A 16,017-nucleotide genomic window follows, 5' to 3' on the forward strand; every position below is an offset into this window, starting at 1 on the left:
GCCATCCTGGCTGCCCACTATTTCCCTTGACCAGTGGTGCTCAGATTCCACGAGTTCTGCATCCGCGGCTGGTGCATTGTGGGAAAGAAGCAGACGTGTCCCTACTGCAAAGAGAAAGTAGACCTCAAGAGGATGTTCAGCAACCCGTATCCTTTTTGGGCTCTTGTTGGGAGCGGGCAGTGGTAAGAAAGTACCAGCCTGCATCAGGTGGGTCTTGGGGTGCCCCTCCTGAGCCCTGTCTGGTAACTGCCCACCAGTCCATTTGGCTTGTCTAGGGAGGTGGGTGGGATGTGGGGCAGGACCAACAGCTCAGCTTCTCCTCACCACTCAGGATCCCTCGAGGGTGAATCGGTAGTGATAGCGACTTCCTTTGCCCGCCTGCTTCCTGCGCATCTGGCGGCACTGTGCCAAGCGCTTTCCTTCTGTGAGCTCACTCGTTCTCTAGAGCCTTGTGACCTGGGTAATAGTATCCTCATTTTTACCAGTGAAACAGTTTCAAGGTTGACTAACATTCTCAAGGTGATGTAACTAACATGTGATGCCTCACCTCTGGCAGGCGGGGCTGGAGACCAGCCCTGTCCCCTCCACTTTGAACACAGGACCTGTGCTGCTCTCAGCTGCTCCTGGATCCAGGTACCTCTCCCAGTTGCCCTTTCTCTCTGTATGGGGGTTTCCTGGCCCCTGGATACTAGCCGGGCTGTGGAGGGCCTTGGTGTTCCCCTTTATGGTTCCTTGCTTGGTTCTTTTGGGGTCTAGTTCAGTAACTCCATGGTCAAGCTGAGGGTCGGGGCTTCTCTTGGTTCCCAGTAGTGGGCCAGACTGGTTCCTGATGCCCTCAGGACTCCCCACAGTCTTGTGAGGTCTGTGCTTCCCCGGAGCTGGATTCCTAGGCTCCCTCTCCAGTGTCTTTCCCGGCAGTGGGTTGTAAAGTGGAGGGAAGGGACTCCTCTCCAGGGCTGCTTGGCCTCAGCAGGGCCCCCATGTTCAGTGCCCTTGGATGGGGCTCCTTGGAGCCTCTCTACCAGGAGTTATCCCCCTGTGACCAGCCTCTTGCTCTGCCCCTATATGCCTCTGTCCTCATACTCAACCCCTCCGTTGACCTAGAAATCTTCCCATTTTGGAAAAGAACCTTCGGGTTACCTTATCTCTTTCCCCATCTCCCCGAAGCTGTTGTCATGAGAAATCTATGGCAGTCTCAGGCTCACTGGCAGTCCCAGCTTACAGAGGGGGTCACGCAGAGCCCTCTGTGTGTATCAGCCACAGAGAGCTTCATTTCACCACTCCACCCTCTGCCTTGTCTGTCTGATCCTCTGCACTGATCCCCTCTGTCCCACTTCCCTCATTCTCCAGGTTCAGACTTGTGTTCCAACATGGAGAGGTTGGGTGGGGCTTTCTAGAAAGCACCTTTCTTGGTAGGCTGATTTCTGTGAAGTGTCTGGGACATGTAGACAGACCCTCTTACCCATCCCCTAGGCCAGCCTCAGCAGCTCGAACATGTAGCCCCTTTTCTTTAACTCACTTGACAGCTGGGAGAGGCCTCATGTCATGTACGGACAACTGCTGGACTGGCTTCGGTACTTGGTAGCATGGCAGCCTGTCATCATTGGCCTGGTGCAAGGCATCAACTATATCCTGGGCCTGGAATAGTCAGGAGGAAGAACATCCACCCACCATGGACCTCAGGGCACTCTCCTCCCTGCCCTCCAAGACCTCTTGGGTGGGAAAGACTCAGAGGGGCACTGGGCCACTCAGGACTCCTCCGGCTGTGTCCGGGCTGGGGAGGGAGGTGATGGAGAGCCAGCCGGTGGGGCTGTCAGCAGTGGGGGCTTTTTAAAAGAAAACTATTTTGATGAATATATTTAAAAACCTTTTTTATTGTGGAGCTTAGGAATTGCCCCAGTTCTTCCAGGCCTCACCTCCCTGCTTGAGCAGGGCAGGAGCAGAGCCACAACATTTTTGACGTAAAGGAGCCATCTTACCTCTGGCTGTGAGCCCCAGGCCCTGCCCCCCTCTTCCTTCCGTGCGTGGGGCTCGAGCCTGGTACACTCAGTGCGGAAGGGCCAGAGAACTGTGGCCGGTGCCACTGAAGAGCACTGCGGGGTGAAGTATCCTTCCTCCCAGCTAAGGCCACGGGCGGGCCTTCCCTGTGGGGGTGGCCATAGGCTGGTTGAGGCAAATGGAACCTTGTCATGGCTTTTCCAGTGAAGGAAGCCCTGGGACCTCAGAATTCCCTGAGAATTTGTTGGGGAACCTTCCCCTAAGCAGGGCTTACTGAGTCAAGAACAGAGACCATCTGTACAGAGCAGTGATTGAGGGCCACTTATGCAAGCTGACGCTCTGCCCAGAAGTGGTGACATGCGCCGAATGCCACTGCCGCATCACTTCCTTCCCAGCAAGCCCGAGTGAGCATGTGTGTGTGTGTGTGTCTGCGGTGGAGGGACTGACAGACGTGACACTTCTTCCTGTAGTCACACGTTGTTCCCTTGAAGCTGCCAGGGGATTCCCAGCTCAAGGAATATCCTCATGTCAGCCCCGTCATCCCTGGGTTCTGCCTGGGCCCAGCAGCCTGAGTGCTGGGGTGGCTGGGAAGAGGGTCAGGGCCGGGTGAGTATGGTGTCTGAAAGGGGGTTTCAGGTAGGTCCCAGCTCTGGTCCTAGGGGTTTTGAAGGAAGGCGGAGGGCAAATACGGACTTTCCACGCCAGGTTCCTAGGGAATATGGCCCTTCAGGTGCAGCAGGAACCAAGCAGGGTCTTGTCATCTGTTCTTAATAAAGCTCCGTGAGCTGGGTTGGAAAGCTGAACATCCATCTTGCTTTTCTTCTTCCCACCTCTTTTCCTGCGGTCCCCGGGGCTGCCTGGCCTCTGCTGCCTTTTTGCTCTTCCCATTTGAGAGCTGGGTCCGGCGAGTGGTGGGTCCCGTCCAACATCCCTGAGTGAGATGGCCTGCTGGGCTTCTCTCCTGTCGCAGAAGGGGCCCTGGGTCATCACAGGGTGACCGTCCTCACGACCTGAGGTCAGTGCCCTGCCGCAACCACCCCTCTCCCCAGTCACTCTCTTACCCAACTGTGGCTTACCCAACATGCTGCTCACTCATGCCCATGGGCCCGTCCTCGGTGGATTGGGGCCTGCGGTCATCCTTTCACTTTTGTCCTTCCTTCACCCACATGTGGCTCAGCGGTAAAGAATTCACCTGCAATGCGGGAAATGCGGGTTCAACCCACGGGTTGGGAAGATCCCCTGGAGAAGGAAATGGCAACCCACTCAAGTTTTCTTCCCTGGAGAATTCCATGGACAGAGGAGCCTGGTGGGCTACAGTCCAGAGGGTCATAGAGTCAGACACAACTTAGTGAATAAACCACTGCCCCCACCCCCACCCCCACATCAGGTCATGTGAGAAGCCAAGGCCAGTCTCTCTCCGGGGCACTCTCTCCATCCTTCAGCAGTCCTGAGTACCATGACCTCCCAGCAGCCCGACTCTGGCCTTATTTACACTCACAGGTAGAATCCTGTCTCCTGTCCCTCGCATCCCCACCCCCTTCCCCGGAGAACTGGGTCTCAGAAGCCCCGACAGTCTTGCCTCCTGACCTCCCTGCTGGAGACACTGGTGCTCCTAGGGAGGAGCTTCTCTGCGTCTTGCAGCCCAGAAGCTCCTGGGCAGGCGGTGGGGGAGGGACTGAGAAGATGTGAGTTAGAGCCCTGGAGAAGAGCAGTTGACTTTTAGTCTCCCACATCTAAATTGGAAATGTATGGTTTTTACAAACACACAACACACTCACCCCTTGAGATTGCAGCCATGCTCCTGACGCATCTTCCAAACTTTATTCCATCTCTTGGCCTCCCTGGCTCTGTCTCCAGGACCCCATCCTCCTGATCCCAGACATTCAGGTCTGGCCCTTCACACCTGCTCCGTGGATCACCAGCCCTGGTCTCTCCACCCCTTGAAGCCACATGTGTGACTCTGACTTCTGTAGCTCTGTTGTTGCTCCAGCCAGTGCTGGGTGTACCTACTCTTCCCTGGAAAGCACCCTCTCCTCTCTGTAGGGCCAGTGCTCTAGCTTGTGCTCCAAGCGTGTCTGAGAGGTTCCCGTGGAGGCCGGGAAATGTAGCTCCCGTGATGGGGCTCATGTGGGGCCAGACACAGCCAAACTGAGCTGGGGAGCTCCGAAAGGGGCAGCGTCCAAAAGAGAGGGCTCTTCAGGGCTTCTTGGGATCCAGGCAAGGGGAAACTAGACTTCCTGGTGAGCTTAGATCTGTAGCTCTGGCCAAGGAGCTGGGGTGACAGAAGTGAGGATTCATGGGGGTGAGGGGTGGATGTTGGGTTGGTTGGAGGGAGTGGGGAGCCTGAGAAAGGCCAGGATGTGGATGGGCTGGTGTGAGTCTGAAATGGTCCACTTGATCCAACTTCGGGTCCCCAGTGCCTAGGACAGTTGTCCCCTTGAATATAGTGTGATTGAAGAAAGAAGCAGGAGGCCTTTTCTGTTCACATAGAAGAGCAGAGTCTTGGGATGGAGAGACTTTGATTAGTTCATGGCCCTGTGCACCCCTTGGAGGGTGAGGCTGAGGATGGTTGAAGGCTGATACCACCTGCAGAACAGGGGGCCTGGGAGTGAGTGAGAAGGCTCACGGCCACGGTGAGCTCCAGCTCAGCAGAAGGCACAGTGTGCAGGAACCTTCGGGACTGGCTGGGTCCAGACTGCTGTGGAGCACATGTGTCTGCTGGTGGCCAAGAGCCTACTCTAGATCCCCTGCTTAAATAAAACTGAAAGTAAGATAGGAGGGGGGGCAGTGCTTTCCCAGAAGGATTTCACTGTCTATCCTGCCCTTCCCAGAACAGCTCTGGCAGCAGAATTTTCCCTCCTTTGTGACTAGGTAAGTCCCTGATCCTCTTTGGGCCTCAGTTTCCATCCTGTAATGAAGCGTTTGATTGGACTAGTGACAAGTGTAATGTTGAAGGTAGAAAGAGCTAGGTGGGGATCCACCAGCTTTGTTTCTAGGGGCTGGAAGAGCTCCAGCCTGCGCTTGATGCTGGTCCTCCAGTTGTCACTTGGGACAGGTGGATGGGGCAGAGTGGACAGTGTCTGGCAGCCCCCTGAAAAGTCAGACGTAGGAAGGGGCTGTGGAGACCACAGGAAGGCCGTACTAGTGTGCCTGGAATCTGTAGGAGAAGCCGTTTGTCACGGTCACCTCCCCCGCCTCCCCAGAGAGGAAGTTGTCACAGATATATAGAGCAAGGCACGGCAGCTCCTGACACAGTTCATCATGACCATGAGACAGAACTGGATTCCAGGTGGGCCCTGGGGCTGTGCATGTGCGGGTGGAAGGGGTGGGGCGCGGCCTGAGGGCGGTGAGGAACCTGACCCCAGGCGGTCCCTTCAGCTGCTGTGCTCTGGCTCCATTCCAAGGTCTCCCTGTGCTCCATTCAGAGAGACAAGAGCTAGGGCTGGAGGGGTTCTTCTGCCCCACCCATTCCCAGCAGAGCCAAGAATCTGCCAGACTTAATCCTGGTAGGAGCTCCCTCTCAAGCAAGAGCAGAGCTGGGATGCCGAGCAGTCCCAGGAGGTCAGACAGCTGCTGACCTCTGTGACTGTCCTCTCCTCAGACCCCAGCCCTCTTTGGGCCCTGCTCTTCTGTGCCCACATCATCTCCCACCTGGCCAGAGCCACACCTGTGCCTCAGGCCACCACAGCTGCCTCACCTGGGATGGCAAAGGCCCCCTGCTCCTCGCGGCCGCTAGCACTCCCAGCAGCTGAACAGTGCCCAGCGCTGACAGTGACCTGGCCAGCAGAGGAAGTCTCACTGAGTAAGGAGCTATTCCAGTGGGATGGGAGGGCGCGGTGGTCCGAGGGCGGGCTGAGGGAACAGTGGCGCCAAGGGTGGGTTGGCCTCTGAGCACGCACCCCCCAGCCTTCTGCCACGTAGCCTGTCACCAACCGAGCAGCTCGGTTGAGCAGTGGGCATTCTCCCTCTCCCAGCCAGCATTGCGAGTTGGTGCAGGGCTCAGCTCACAGCTCCCAAGATGTTGTCACGTGGGATGGAGAGGACTCAGAACAGTCAGAGGACTCCCAGAGTCCTGACGGAGGTGCCTCCAAGCCCAGCCCTTCCTTCCTCACAGGGCCCACTTGCCCTCTGGCCTTCTCAGTTGAGCGACTGCCTACTGTGCTGCCTCCTTGGCCAGAGCTCCTAGAGTCACTGAAGCTGGGTGCTAGAAACCCCAGGGCATTCTGAAGAAACAAGCTTAGGAGTCAAGGACCCAGATGAGGGACCCATCCCCAGATTCCTGTTGCTCAGCCTTCCCCTTGGACTTTGCATTCCAGATTCCTGAATTGTGGGGCAGGGCGGGCAGACCGTGGCAGAGGCGGGAGGGTCTGCTCTATAGGACTAACAGCCACATGTGCCCCTTAGATGGAACGCTGACCTTGTCCTGTACCGCCTGCAGCCGCTTTCCCCACTTCAGCATCCTCTACTGGCTGGGCAACGGCTCCTTCATCGAGCACCTCCCAGGCCGGCTGTGGGAGGGCAGCACCAGGTGAGGGCGTGGTGGTGAGGCTGGCTGGAGGCAGGCTGCTGCTGCGGTCCTCTCACAGCCTCTCCCCCTCGTCTGCTCCAGGCGGGAGTACAGGGGCAAGTGGACCCAGCTGTGGAGGCCCTTGGTGCTGGAGGAGCTGAGCCCTACCCTGCAAGATACCAACTTCTCCTGTGTTTTCATGGATCCTGGGCAGACTGTCCAGCGTCACCTTGTCCTGGCCCAGCTCTGGGTGAGGAACCCAAGGGAGGGCCTCCGGGACATAAGGAGCCCTGCTTCAGTGTGGGAAGGAAAGGGTGGGCTCTGCCCACAGCAGCCTCCAGCTGATACCCACTGACTGCCCGAGCCACTCAGGCAGGAGAGACATGGCATAGAGGGAAGTTCTTCCCACCCCTGATGCTTGTTTGCTTCACTCCTCCAGGCTGGGCCGAAGACAAGTGTGCCCCTGCCACAGGAAGCCCCGCCCTCCAGCCAGTCCCCTCTGCTGCACCATCCCGATGGTGAACCCGAGCTCCACCGCCACCTGGTTGAAACACCACCTCTTTACTGAAGTCCAGGCCACAGTCTGCATCCATTTAATATATTTGTTTCCTCTGTGGGCTCCTGGGATGCGGGCAGAGGCTGTTTCTGACCCGCTGCTGTATCTCTGTCACCCCAGCAAGGCCCATGGGGGGGCATTCATAAACCATCTTCAACGGCAGCATCTGACGTGTGTCCAGTCACTTATCCTTTAGGCCGTCGTTCCAGCGCAGAACACGGCTCGTGCGAGGAGGGAGCATGGAGTGAGAGAGAATGCCACTCTGAAGCTGAAGGCAAAACCAGATTCAGGGACACAGGCCCTCACAAGATGCCGGCCCGTAACGCTCCTCAGGAGCAGAGGCCAGAAACAGTGGAAGATCCTGTGGCCTCAGAGAGGCCAGGAGAAGGGGTTTGAGAGAAGGTAGGTGGTCTGGAGTCTCCCTGCTTCCCCGACACAGACCAAGGCATCTCGGCATTCAAGGGAGAAAAAATAGACTTTATTTACAAGTAATAACATTTAGAAAAGATCCATCTCTGGCCCTTAAAAACCTTCCCATCACTCCAAATCCCACCCAGGAGGGTGGGCAATGGGAGCTGCCACTGAGGGCTGCCCCCCACCCCCCCGAGGTGCAGGGCCCTTCTCCTGGAAAAGAGCATCCTGTGGGCAACTGGGTCCTTGGGTGGATGGATGCACCTGGGGGTGGGGTGCTCCCACTAGGTCAGTGCCCAGTCCTGGACTTCAAGAGCAAGGGCCCTCGTGAGGCCCAGCGGCCAGGAGCAGCAGGGGCCAGGGCCTGCTCCTCCAATGGTCCCTTCTAGATCCAGAGGCTGGGAGGACTGGCTAAGCCCAAGGACCCAGCCACACAAAGCCAGCCTCAAATCTGGTTATGATGGAGAAGTGACTTTACTCTAGGAAAACATCAGGAGGCAAGGCAGGGAGAAGTGCCCAGGCTCTGGGCCACTCTTGAGGACACCGTTCACCTGGGGATGGTCCGGGTCCCGGCCAGGGTGTGGGCAGGCGTCACTGTCTCGAGGATTTGGGCCACTGTTGGCCTGGGAGCTGAGAGAAGGCACTGAAAGGGACAGAAGGAGAAGGGCCAGGCGAGGGCAGCATCAGGAACACAGGCGGGGCCGCTCACTGGCACTGGCTCTTCAGTGCTTCGCCTGGAAGAGAGAGAGAGCTGCTCAGCGCCAGCCTGTGCCCCCTCCCGCTCCCACACGCCCAGACTAGGGTGGTCTCCTTGCTGCAGCCCTGGACACATCTACCGCAGGTTTGCAAGGGCTGGTTTCACCTGAGCAGCTCTGAGTGTTTTATTCTCTGCTTTCCTCGAGGAGCAGCAGCTAACCAGAGGGGAGCACCTGCTCTCAGCCCTTGCCCTCCAGGGACCTACTTGGAGCCCTGGGGTGGCTGAGTGGGGGTCGTCACCCATGCTCCTTACTGGGTTTCTAGGAGCCGAACCCTCCCCCTTCCCGGTCAGTGCCCACACCTTGCCCTTTGCCCGGGGGGTGGTGGCAGCGGCGCTGGCAGCAGCAGTGGCAGCGCTGGCTGCAGTGGTGGCGATGCGCGGAGAGCGGCGGGTCCCACTGCGGGGGTTGGGTGAGGCTTTGGAGGGGGCTTTCTTGGAGGCTGCCTTCCGCAGAAGGCTGTTCCCAAGCTTCTTGGGTGTGTTGAGGATGCTGAAGGCCATAGACTGGCGGCGGTCAGCCTGTTGGGAAGGGCTGTCAGACTGGGGGCACCACTGGCCACACAGTTGCTCTAGGGCTCAGCGGGCTGGGCCCCTCCAGGTTCTCCCTTCAACCCCCGGCTAACCTGTTTAACAGCTGGAACTGCCTTCTTCTGGGCCTCGGTACTGCTGTGTCTGCGCCCTTCGTGTCGGTCCCGGGGGGTCATGGGGCGCGGGAAACATGTGGTGGCCTTCTTTGACTATGGGGAAGAGGACAGTTAGGTCCACAGCACACGAGGCAAGTGGACCGTGTCCAGCCAGCACCTGCCTCCCTCCTGCACCAGAAGACTCCCTGCTAATAGACTCGCAAACATGGCGGCCACTAGAGATGACCAAAGTCCAAGTCACCTACCTCGGGTGTGCCGGGGCCCTGGTGGGTCTCTGAGGAAACCCGCTTGCGCTGCTGCCGTGTGGTAATGCCAGCGCCCTCAGCTATCTGGGTTGGCTGCATGCTGGCTCGGCGCAGGGTCTCCCGGGGGTCGCCGGTTTTTATCTCCTCATCTGTGATGGCAGGCAGGCTCAGGGAGGGCTGTGTGGGGTAAAAGAAGTGGTCGGTAGACCTGAGCTGTTTGGAAATGGAGCAGGACCGCCCTAGAACTCCTCACTGGCCAGGCATTTGGAGCCTTCCTATTGCAAACGGCTCCCGTCCTGTTGTCTTCCTGCCTGTGCCATGCACCAGAGCCACAGGAGCCGTCCCTAGAGACCTCTGCCAACTCCGGGCCTCCACAGAACCTCCTCCTGAGTTCCTCTCTGCCTGCTAGTTGACCAGAAGCAGGTCCCCCTCCTCGGCAGGCTAGGAAACGGGAGGGAGGTCCAGGAGGAAGAGGGAAGCCAGCAGGGGCGGGTCCCTGTCAGGGAACCCAAGAGCTCACCCTGGACTCAAGGGGGTAGCAGGTCTTCAGGTGCGGTGGGCATACTCGGTTGCGCTGCTGCAGCTCTGCAATGCGGTTCCAGTCATCCAGCTGTTCGGGCTCGTCCTGGCAGGTGCCCACATAGAAGCTGTTCCTGCCTGTGCGGGGCCAGGGAGACAGCAACAAGCAGGGCTGCAAGGCCAGCACAAGAGGGTGGAGGCAGCACCCCGCCGGCCTTGGTACCACCACTCCGTCCCTCCTAGCCCTTGAACTCCAGCACCCCAGGGTCCTGCTCTGCTCCATGCTGCAGCTACGGGCACGAGGCCCACAACCATCTCTTCCCTGGGGACTGGCTCCCTGCCTCCTCCCTGGGGTCCCATGCAGAGGTTGTGACACCAAAAGAAACTATTGGAGGACCAGGAATCCATACCCCAGAGCACTCCCTGAAGGCAAGAGCCTCAGAAAGGAATCTGAAGATAGATCCCTGGCAGTCTGGCCCCCCTGGCAGCCCCTCCCCACCTGAGAAGGGGCCTGGAGCACTCCTATGCAGGGAATCCCCCGCCCCTCATGCAGCGTTTGGCTGAGAATGACATCAGCCTTACTGCCTAGCACAGCCCCTGGGTGAACAACAGGTAGGGAGGAGAGGGGTGAGGTGCTGGATCGCAGCTTGTCCTTTGGCTGTGTTGGGATCTGTCTCCAGTTTCATGTTTGGGTGTCAGGCCCCCACAGTCCCCTACCTGGAGGGGCCCCACTGGACATCCCGGCCTGGGAACGGCGAGCGGAGCTGCGAGTGGTGGGCCGGTAGCCAGGCAGGCTGAATAGAGTGGAGTTGCCATCGTCGGGAGAGCCCAGGCGGGCTAGAGACTGGGTGGAGGAGGCGGCCCTCAGGCCTGCCTGGGAAGTGGGGGCTGACTGTGTGCTGTAGAAGGAGGCGTTGGCACTGTCTGGATCCTCCACGTCCAGCTTCTGGAAGAGAAGACGCACCTGCTGCAGTGGGGCTGGGCCCTGATGTCCTGGGACATCCCTGGTGGTCCACCAGCTAAGACTGAACCCAATGCAGGGGGGTTTGATCCCTGGTTAGGGAATTAGATCCTACATGCCAAAACTAAGACCCGCCACCAAGCATAGCCAAATACATCAACATTTTTTTTAAAAGCCTCCCATTTCCTTTCCCGAAGCGCCTCAGATCCCATGGCTGCCCATGTCCACACTGCTTTGCACAGGGTTCTCAGCTGCCCATCTGCAAGAAATGGGCCTTCTTAATCCCACACAAGGTGCTGAGACTGTCAGGACTCCTGCCCATTGTTCGTTGAGTCTGTTAACAATGCTCTGAGGGAGGGTGGGCCGAGTGCCTCAGGCTGTCTTAGAAGTGAGGTACACGGGCGTGAAAGGACTGGCCTGAGGGTCACAGAGCAGGGTACAGAGCTGGGGCTGGACTCCGCGGCTCCTGAGTACATCAGGCTTGTCCCACAGGTCCCTCTGACCAAGCGCACCAGGGGACCATCTTTTAGAACTTCGGTTTCTTGGTAGCTGAAGTGCTCCCCTCCTCTCTTCCCCAACCTCCTTGGGATGTGGAAACAAGGACCAGAGCCCCAGGCAGGTAGGCAGCCCCCTGGGCAGCACAACATATCTGTCACCCAGCATGCGTGCTGGGAGGCATGGGCTGGGCAGCTTCTCTGCATTGTCCCCTTGAGCCTGCACAGGGTCGCTACTGTACACAGAGAGCACGGCAGCCTGTCAGTGGACAGGCAGCCGAGGCCAGTCTGGCCCCTTTCTACGGGAGGCCAAAGCAAGTCACCGCTCTGCTGCTCTCGTCTGTGGGTGTCTGGAGGCGGTTTTGGAGACCTGATGGAGAAAGGCCCTGGAGAGGAAGCAACCGGTGCTGTCCTACAGCCCCATTCCCAGCAGCCTGACCTTGGTCATGGTGATGTTGATGATCTGCGTGGTGCGCCTACGAGCGGAGCGGGTCTTCCGGCTTGAGTCCAGGGAGATGTCCCCCAGGGAGTCCAGGCTGCTCTCCAGGGGGGCCTGACCCCGAGCAGGGATGGGCGTGAAGTAGAGGCTCTCCAGGGACTCCACTTTGGGGGGCAGACGCTGGGAGATGGGGGAGGCTGGCTCTCCGGGGATGCTGGTGCCGTCTGGCTGGGTGCGAGGCAACTTGCTGTGGGGAAAAGGCTACTGAGGTGCCATTCCTGGGGCTAGACCACATTTTGTCCATCCCGTTCCAGTGACATTTATAACAAGACCACCAGGTCAAGCACCCCACCCTCTGATTTTTCAGAGGTACCAAGACGAGTCCTTGACTGGGACCCTGCCTTCCATCTGCTCCGTTGTTGGTGAGCCCACTCACCCCACGGTGCCCTGAGCTCCTCAATACAGGCAACTCCCGGACCCTGCTCCCCAGACCCTCCCAGACACAGCCCCAGACTGCCCCTCTGGACTCCACAACAACATGTCCCAAACTAAGTCCACTGTCTGTTCCTCCTCTGTTTCCTATTATAGCCAACACGAAGCTGGGGGGAGCAACCTCCAGCCAGCCTCCATCTCTTCCCTTTCCTGCCAAATCCAAGAGCCCCCTAACCACACCCAACTCCTCTCCTTTCCTGTCTACCTCGTCCCCTCTCGCCTTGACTACAACAGCCTCTGAGAGACACACGGTGGTGACAAGCTAGGACTCAAGCCAGGCTGCCTGGGGTCAAGCCTAGCCCTGCCACTGTGGGACCCCAGGCTGCCCCAGTTTCCTCTGTGAAAGGAGATAATCATAGACTCTACCTCAGAGTTGTTATGGGATAAATGAATTCATATTTCTCAGGTGTATGTAACACTATCTCTGGCACATATAAAGTGTTTAACATAAAAATACATTTATTGATCTCATTAAAGTCTGTTTTCCCTATCAGGATAGGTAGGCTAAGAATGCAAAACTGACCATGTGCTCAACTGCAAACCCTTCTGAGGCCCCTCAGTGCCTTCAGGATCAGGTCTAAACCCCAGCCTCCTTCAGTTGGGGGGGGTCCAGCCTGCCCTCAGGGGCCTGGGCCCAACCCTCCCCACTTCACTGTCCAGCCAGGCTCCTTCTCGACCTCCTTTGCTGTTATCACTCTTCTCTGTCCATGGGACACACACCTATAGTTTCTTTCAAGACTCAAGAGCAGGAGTGACAGCCTCCATGAAGCCTCTTCTGACCACTCATTACTTCTCATTCCCGCTATGCTACATGCAAGCATCTAGCCTAATACCTCTAATACATACTCCTCCTCTAAGAACAAGCTTCCAGAGGGCAAAGGGTTCCCATCTTCCTCTCTCATAGCCCCAGTGCCCAGGAATGGCACCTCAGCAGCCTTTTCCCCACAGGAGGCTGCCTGATCACAGTGGGCGGACAACAGACAGGGAGGAAGGGTGCCCCCTGACCTGGTGACAGAGAGAGGGGTCCCCTCCTCGCAGCTCAGATCCAGGCTGTCAATACTCAAGTCCAGCTGAGACTTAGCCTGGGGCTCCCGGCTCTTCAAGGCATCAGTCGCCACCTGGAACTTGCCCAGGTCCCGAAGCTGCTGGTCGGCATGGGCAACCTGGGAAAGGGGGCGGAGAGAGAGTGAAGGCAGGCCTCAGCAGGGTGGCTGCAGAGAGGAGGGCACTGGAGACCAGTGTGCCGGCACGGCCAGAGCCTCACCTGTGCCTCCAGGCTGCGCACCTGGGCCGTGAGGTGGCGGCAGGTCTGCTCGGCTTCCTTGGTCTTCAGCCCGGCCTGCTGCAGCTCCCGGCCCAGCCGATCCACTTCTGCCCTCAGCTCCTTGTTCTCTGTCTGCAGCTGCTCCAGGCCTCGCAGCTGCTCCTGCAGCTCTTGGTTCTGCTGCTTCTTGGCATCATAATGAGTCTTGGCCTTCTCCATCTGGGTGGGTGGAAGGGCGAGTGGGTGGTGGGGTCTGAGAAGTGGGGGGCGCCGGGGCTGGGGCTGGGGCTGGGGCCGGGCTCCTCACCTGTAGCTTGTAGTGCTCAGCCGCCTGCTCCTTCTGGCTCAGCTGGGCCTGCAGCTCACTCAGCTGGGCCTGGAGGCGCTGGACCTCCTGCTGGCTCTCACCGCCCTGGGCCTGAACGAGGAGAGAAGCTGATGACCGCTGGCCTCTTTGGCTCACCCAAATCCACCGACCCCTAACCTCCTGGGCTCCACGGTGTTTACAGATTCCTGCATGTTCTCTGAGGACACACAACAGGCCTCTGGGCCCCTCCCAGCTCCAGCCTAAGCACCACACCCCCCTCAGAGTCCAGATGCTGTAGGAGCTTTTCCTGTCCAGACAATGCCCTTTCTGGAAGAGTTCTGGCAGCCTGCCTTTGCCCTGACACCAGGCACATGCTACCTCACCCTCCCTCCGTGAGGACACAGTCTCCCAGGAGGAAAGGCACTGACCCCCAGGAACATCAGGGGTCTAGGCACAGGCATGTGTGCTGAGGACACGAGAACTCATTTCTCCTCAAAACCACTCTGGGAACTAACTTCAGCTCCGCTTCACAGATGAAGAAACTGAGTGCAGAGCCTGAAAGCACATTGGCCACGGGGACTGAGCAGCAGAGTAAGATCTGCGCCTCTGCCCACCTGACTCCGAAGCGGGTGTGGGCTCAGTTATGCTGCAGGCGCCGCCTCCCAGACAGACCACAGACTCCTTGGGCGCAGGATCTGTCTGTCCTTGGCGGCTTCTCTGTCCACCCGCAATCTGCGCCAGCAAGTACTAAGTCTGTAGCAGGCACTGGCCAGGGCCACCCAGCCTTCCCTCCTCACCCCTCGGCACCAGGAAGGCCCCTGAGAGGAGTGTACTCCGCCTGTGTGTCAGCATGACTGTGACACGGTGTAGAGCACAGGGCAGTGAGCTGGGCAAACAGCTCTGAGCTCCCACCAACTCCTGTGACCCTCCTGGGGCCACTGGGGCCAAGTTCCTTTGCCCTTAACTAAAAGCTGTGAAGCCTGGAGTTGCAAAAAGGCAAACATTAAACCAAAGAAGGTGATACCACGGAAAGCATTAAGAATATTCAGTTGCACTGTAGTACTAAATGTCACTAACGCTCATTCCCTGAGATTAAACAGCACAACCCAACTAAAGCCTCTGCAGTGCTGTAAATGTTCTGATCTGCCCTGTCCAGTATGGTAGCCACTAGCCACACATGGCTACTGAGCTGTGGAAACGTGGCTAGCACAACTGAGAAACTGGATTTTTTTACTTAAATAACCACACATGGCTAGTGGCTACTGCAGCAGACAGTGAAGGTCTGCGGGTTGCAAGCCACTCTGGTCACTCAGATCGCAGAGGCACAGGCAGGGCTCCTGAGGCTGCCAGGCCCCAGGGTGCCCCAGCCGGGGCTTAGCGCTTCCCTCCCTGCTCCCCTGAGCCGATGGAGGGCAGGCCCATCCCCTGCTGTCCCACCTTCAGCTTCTGCTGCTGCGCCTTGCTGGCTTGCTCATGGTCAGCTAGCTTCTTGCTCAGTTCTTCCACCTGAGGCAGAGAGGCAAGAGGAGAGAGACTCAGGGGGCCTTCCACTGAAGGTCCAGACAAATTATGGGGTTTCCCCAGGCCAGTCCCCAGTGTCCCTGTAAGAAACTCAGGGCCACCCTGGCTGGTGGGCAGGACCTGAGTGACATGACCCAACGCAAGTGCTGTCAGAGCCACCTGCCCGCGCTTGCCTCCACGCCCTGCTTCAGAGATAGGCAGCAGGGTCACTCGGGAGCTGACACCCCACCACAACTTACTGCCGCCGTTCCCAGCCCCAACCTTCCCACGGCGGGACAGGAGCAGGGCACCCATTCTAAAACGCCAGCAGACACGCTCGATGACTACACCCCCCAACCCCTACCGCAAGAAACTGCCAGAGCAAAAGCCCAACTGCTCGGACCTCTCCCCGACATCCACAGGCCATCAGGGCTGGCGCTAGTGGTGTGGTGGCTGTGATTAGCACTGGGTCAGGCAGCTGGAAGACGAGAGCAGGGCAGCACACGTATTTCACGCCCACCCCACCCCCACAGAGAGGAAGGGCTCAGGGAGGAAGGGGATGAGAGGGCGCATGGCAGCCACAGACGCTCCTGGCTCCCCTGGGCTTTCTGGGAGCTCAAGCACGATCAGTAAAGGCAAAAGGCTGGAGCTCCATTGCTAACTGTTTGCTCTTCTGTCTGATCTTCCCCATCATCTCAGGCTCCCTGGAGGAGGGGATGTGAGGAGAGGAGGGCCCACCTCCTCAGCAGGCCCCAGATGATGGGGTAGGAAAGGGAGTGGAGGAAGGGGGCGCCCACTAAATGCCAGTTTGATAGCTTTGATGTCTAGGGCAGCATAGAAACCCTGGTGAGGGCGAGGCAGTCAGACCTCACCTCCTCTCAACCTTGGCCCTCTTGCTCCCAAACATCTCTATCTTATGCTGG

At 58.4% G+C, this 16,017-nt stretch overlaps 3 protein-coding genes across 11 annotated transcripts in view; 2 read left to right on the forward strand and 1 right to left on the reverse strand.

Annotated features, from left to right (window-relative positions):
- Nucleotides 1–2,801, forward strand: part of RNF121 (ring finger protein 121) — an 83,200-nt gene extending 80,399 nt beyond the window's left edge. For all 4 annotated transcript variants that reach the window (XM_019974533.2, XM_019974535.2, XM_019974534.2 and 1 more), the window contains 2 exons: nt 45–146; nt 1,527–2,801. In XM_019974533.2, the coding sequence (XP_019830092.1) occupies nt 45–146; nt 1,527–1,647 (223 nt within the window). In that variant the 3' untranslated portion in view covers nt 1,648–2,801. The remainder of the gene's footprint in view (nt 1–44; nt 147–1,526) is intronic.
- Nucleotides 2,802–2,998: 197 nt separating this feature from the next.
- On the forward strand, nt 2,999–7,223 carry IL18BP (interleukin 18 binding protein). The gene is made up of 5 exons (XM_019974536.2): nt 2,999–5,287; nt 5,600–5,800; nt 6,403–6,526; nt 6,608–6,755; nt 6,945–7,223. The coding sequence occupies exons 1-5, from the start codon at nt 5,260–5,262 to the stop codon at nt 7,071–7,073; spliced, it is 630 nt and encodes a 209-aa protein (XP_019830095.1). The 5' UTR covers nt 2,999–5,259; the 3' UTR covers nt 7,074–7,223.
- A 294-nt stretch (nt 7,224–7,517) lies between these two features.
- NUMA1 (nuclear mitotic apparatus protein 1) overlaps nt 7,518–16,017 on the reverse strand; it is a 72,258-nt gene continuing 63,758 nt past the window's right edge. For all 6 annotated transcript variants that reach the window (XM_019974530.2, XM_019974528.2, XM_019974529.2 and 3 more), the window contains 11 exons: nt 15,032–15,100; nt 13,595–13,705; nt 13,288–13,506; nt 13,029–13,186; nt 11,532–11,778; nt 10,355–10,583; nt 9,639–9,775; nt 9,119–9,295; nt 8,853–8,966; nt 8,530–8,748; nt 7,518–8,206 (listed from right to left, as the gene is read on the reverse strand). In XM_019974530.2, the coding sequence (XP_019830089.2) occupies nt 8,195–8,206; nt 8,530–8,748; nt 8,853–8,966; nt 9,119–9,295; nt 9,639–9,775; nt 10,355–10,583; nt 11,532–11,778; nt 13,029–13,186; nt 13,288–13,506; nt 13,595–13,705; nt 15,032–15,100 (1,692 nt within the window). In that variant the 3' untranslated portion in view covers nt 7,518–8,194. The remainder of the gene's footprint in view (nt 8,207–8,529; nt 8,749–8,852; nt 8,967–9,118; nt 9,296–9,638; nt 9,776–10,354; nt 10,584–11,531; nt 11,779–13,028; nt 13,187–13,287; nt 13,507–13,594; nt 13,706–15,031; nt 15,101–16,017) is intronic.

Source organism: Bos indicus, chromosome 15 (genome assembly GCF_029378745.1).
Source record: "Bos indicus isolate NIAB-ARS_2022 breed Sahiwal x Tharparkar chromosome 15, NIAB-ARS_B.indTharparkar_mat_pri_1.0, whole genome shotgun sequence".
Classification (NCBI taxonomy): domain Eukaryota; kingdom Metazoa; phylum Chordata; class Mammalia; order Artiodactyla; family Bovidae; genus Bos; species Bos indicus.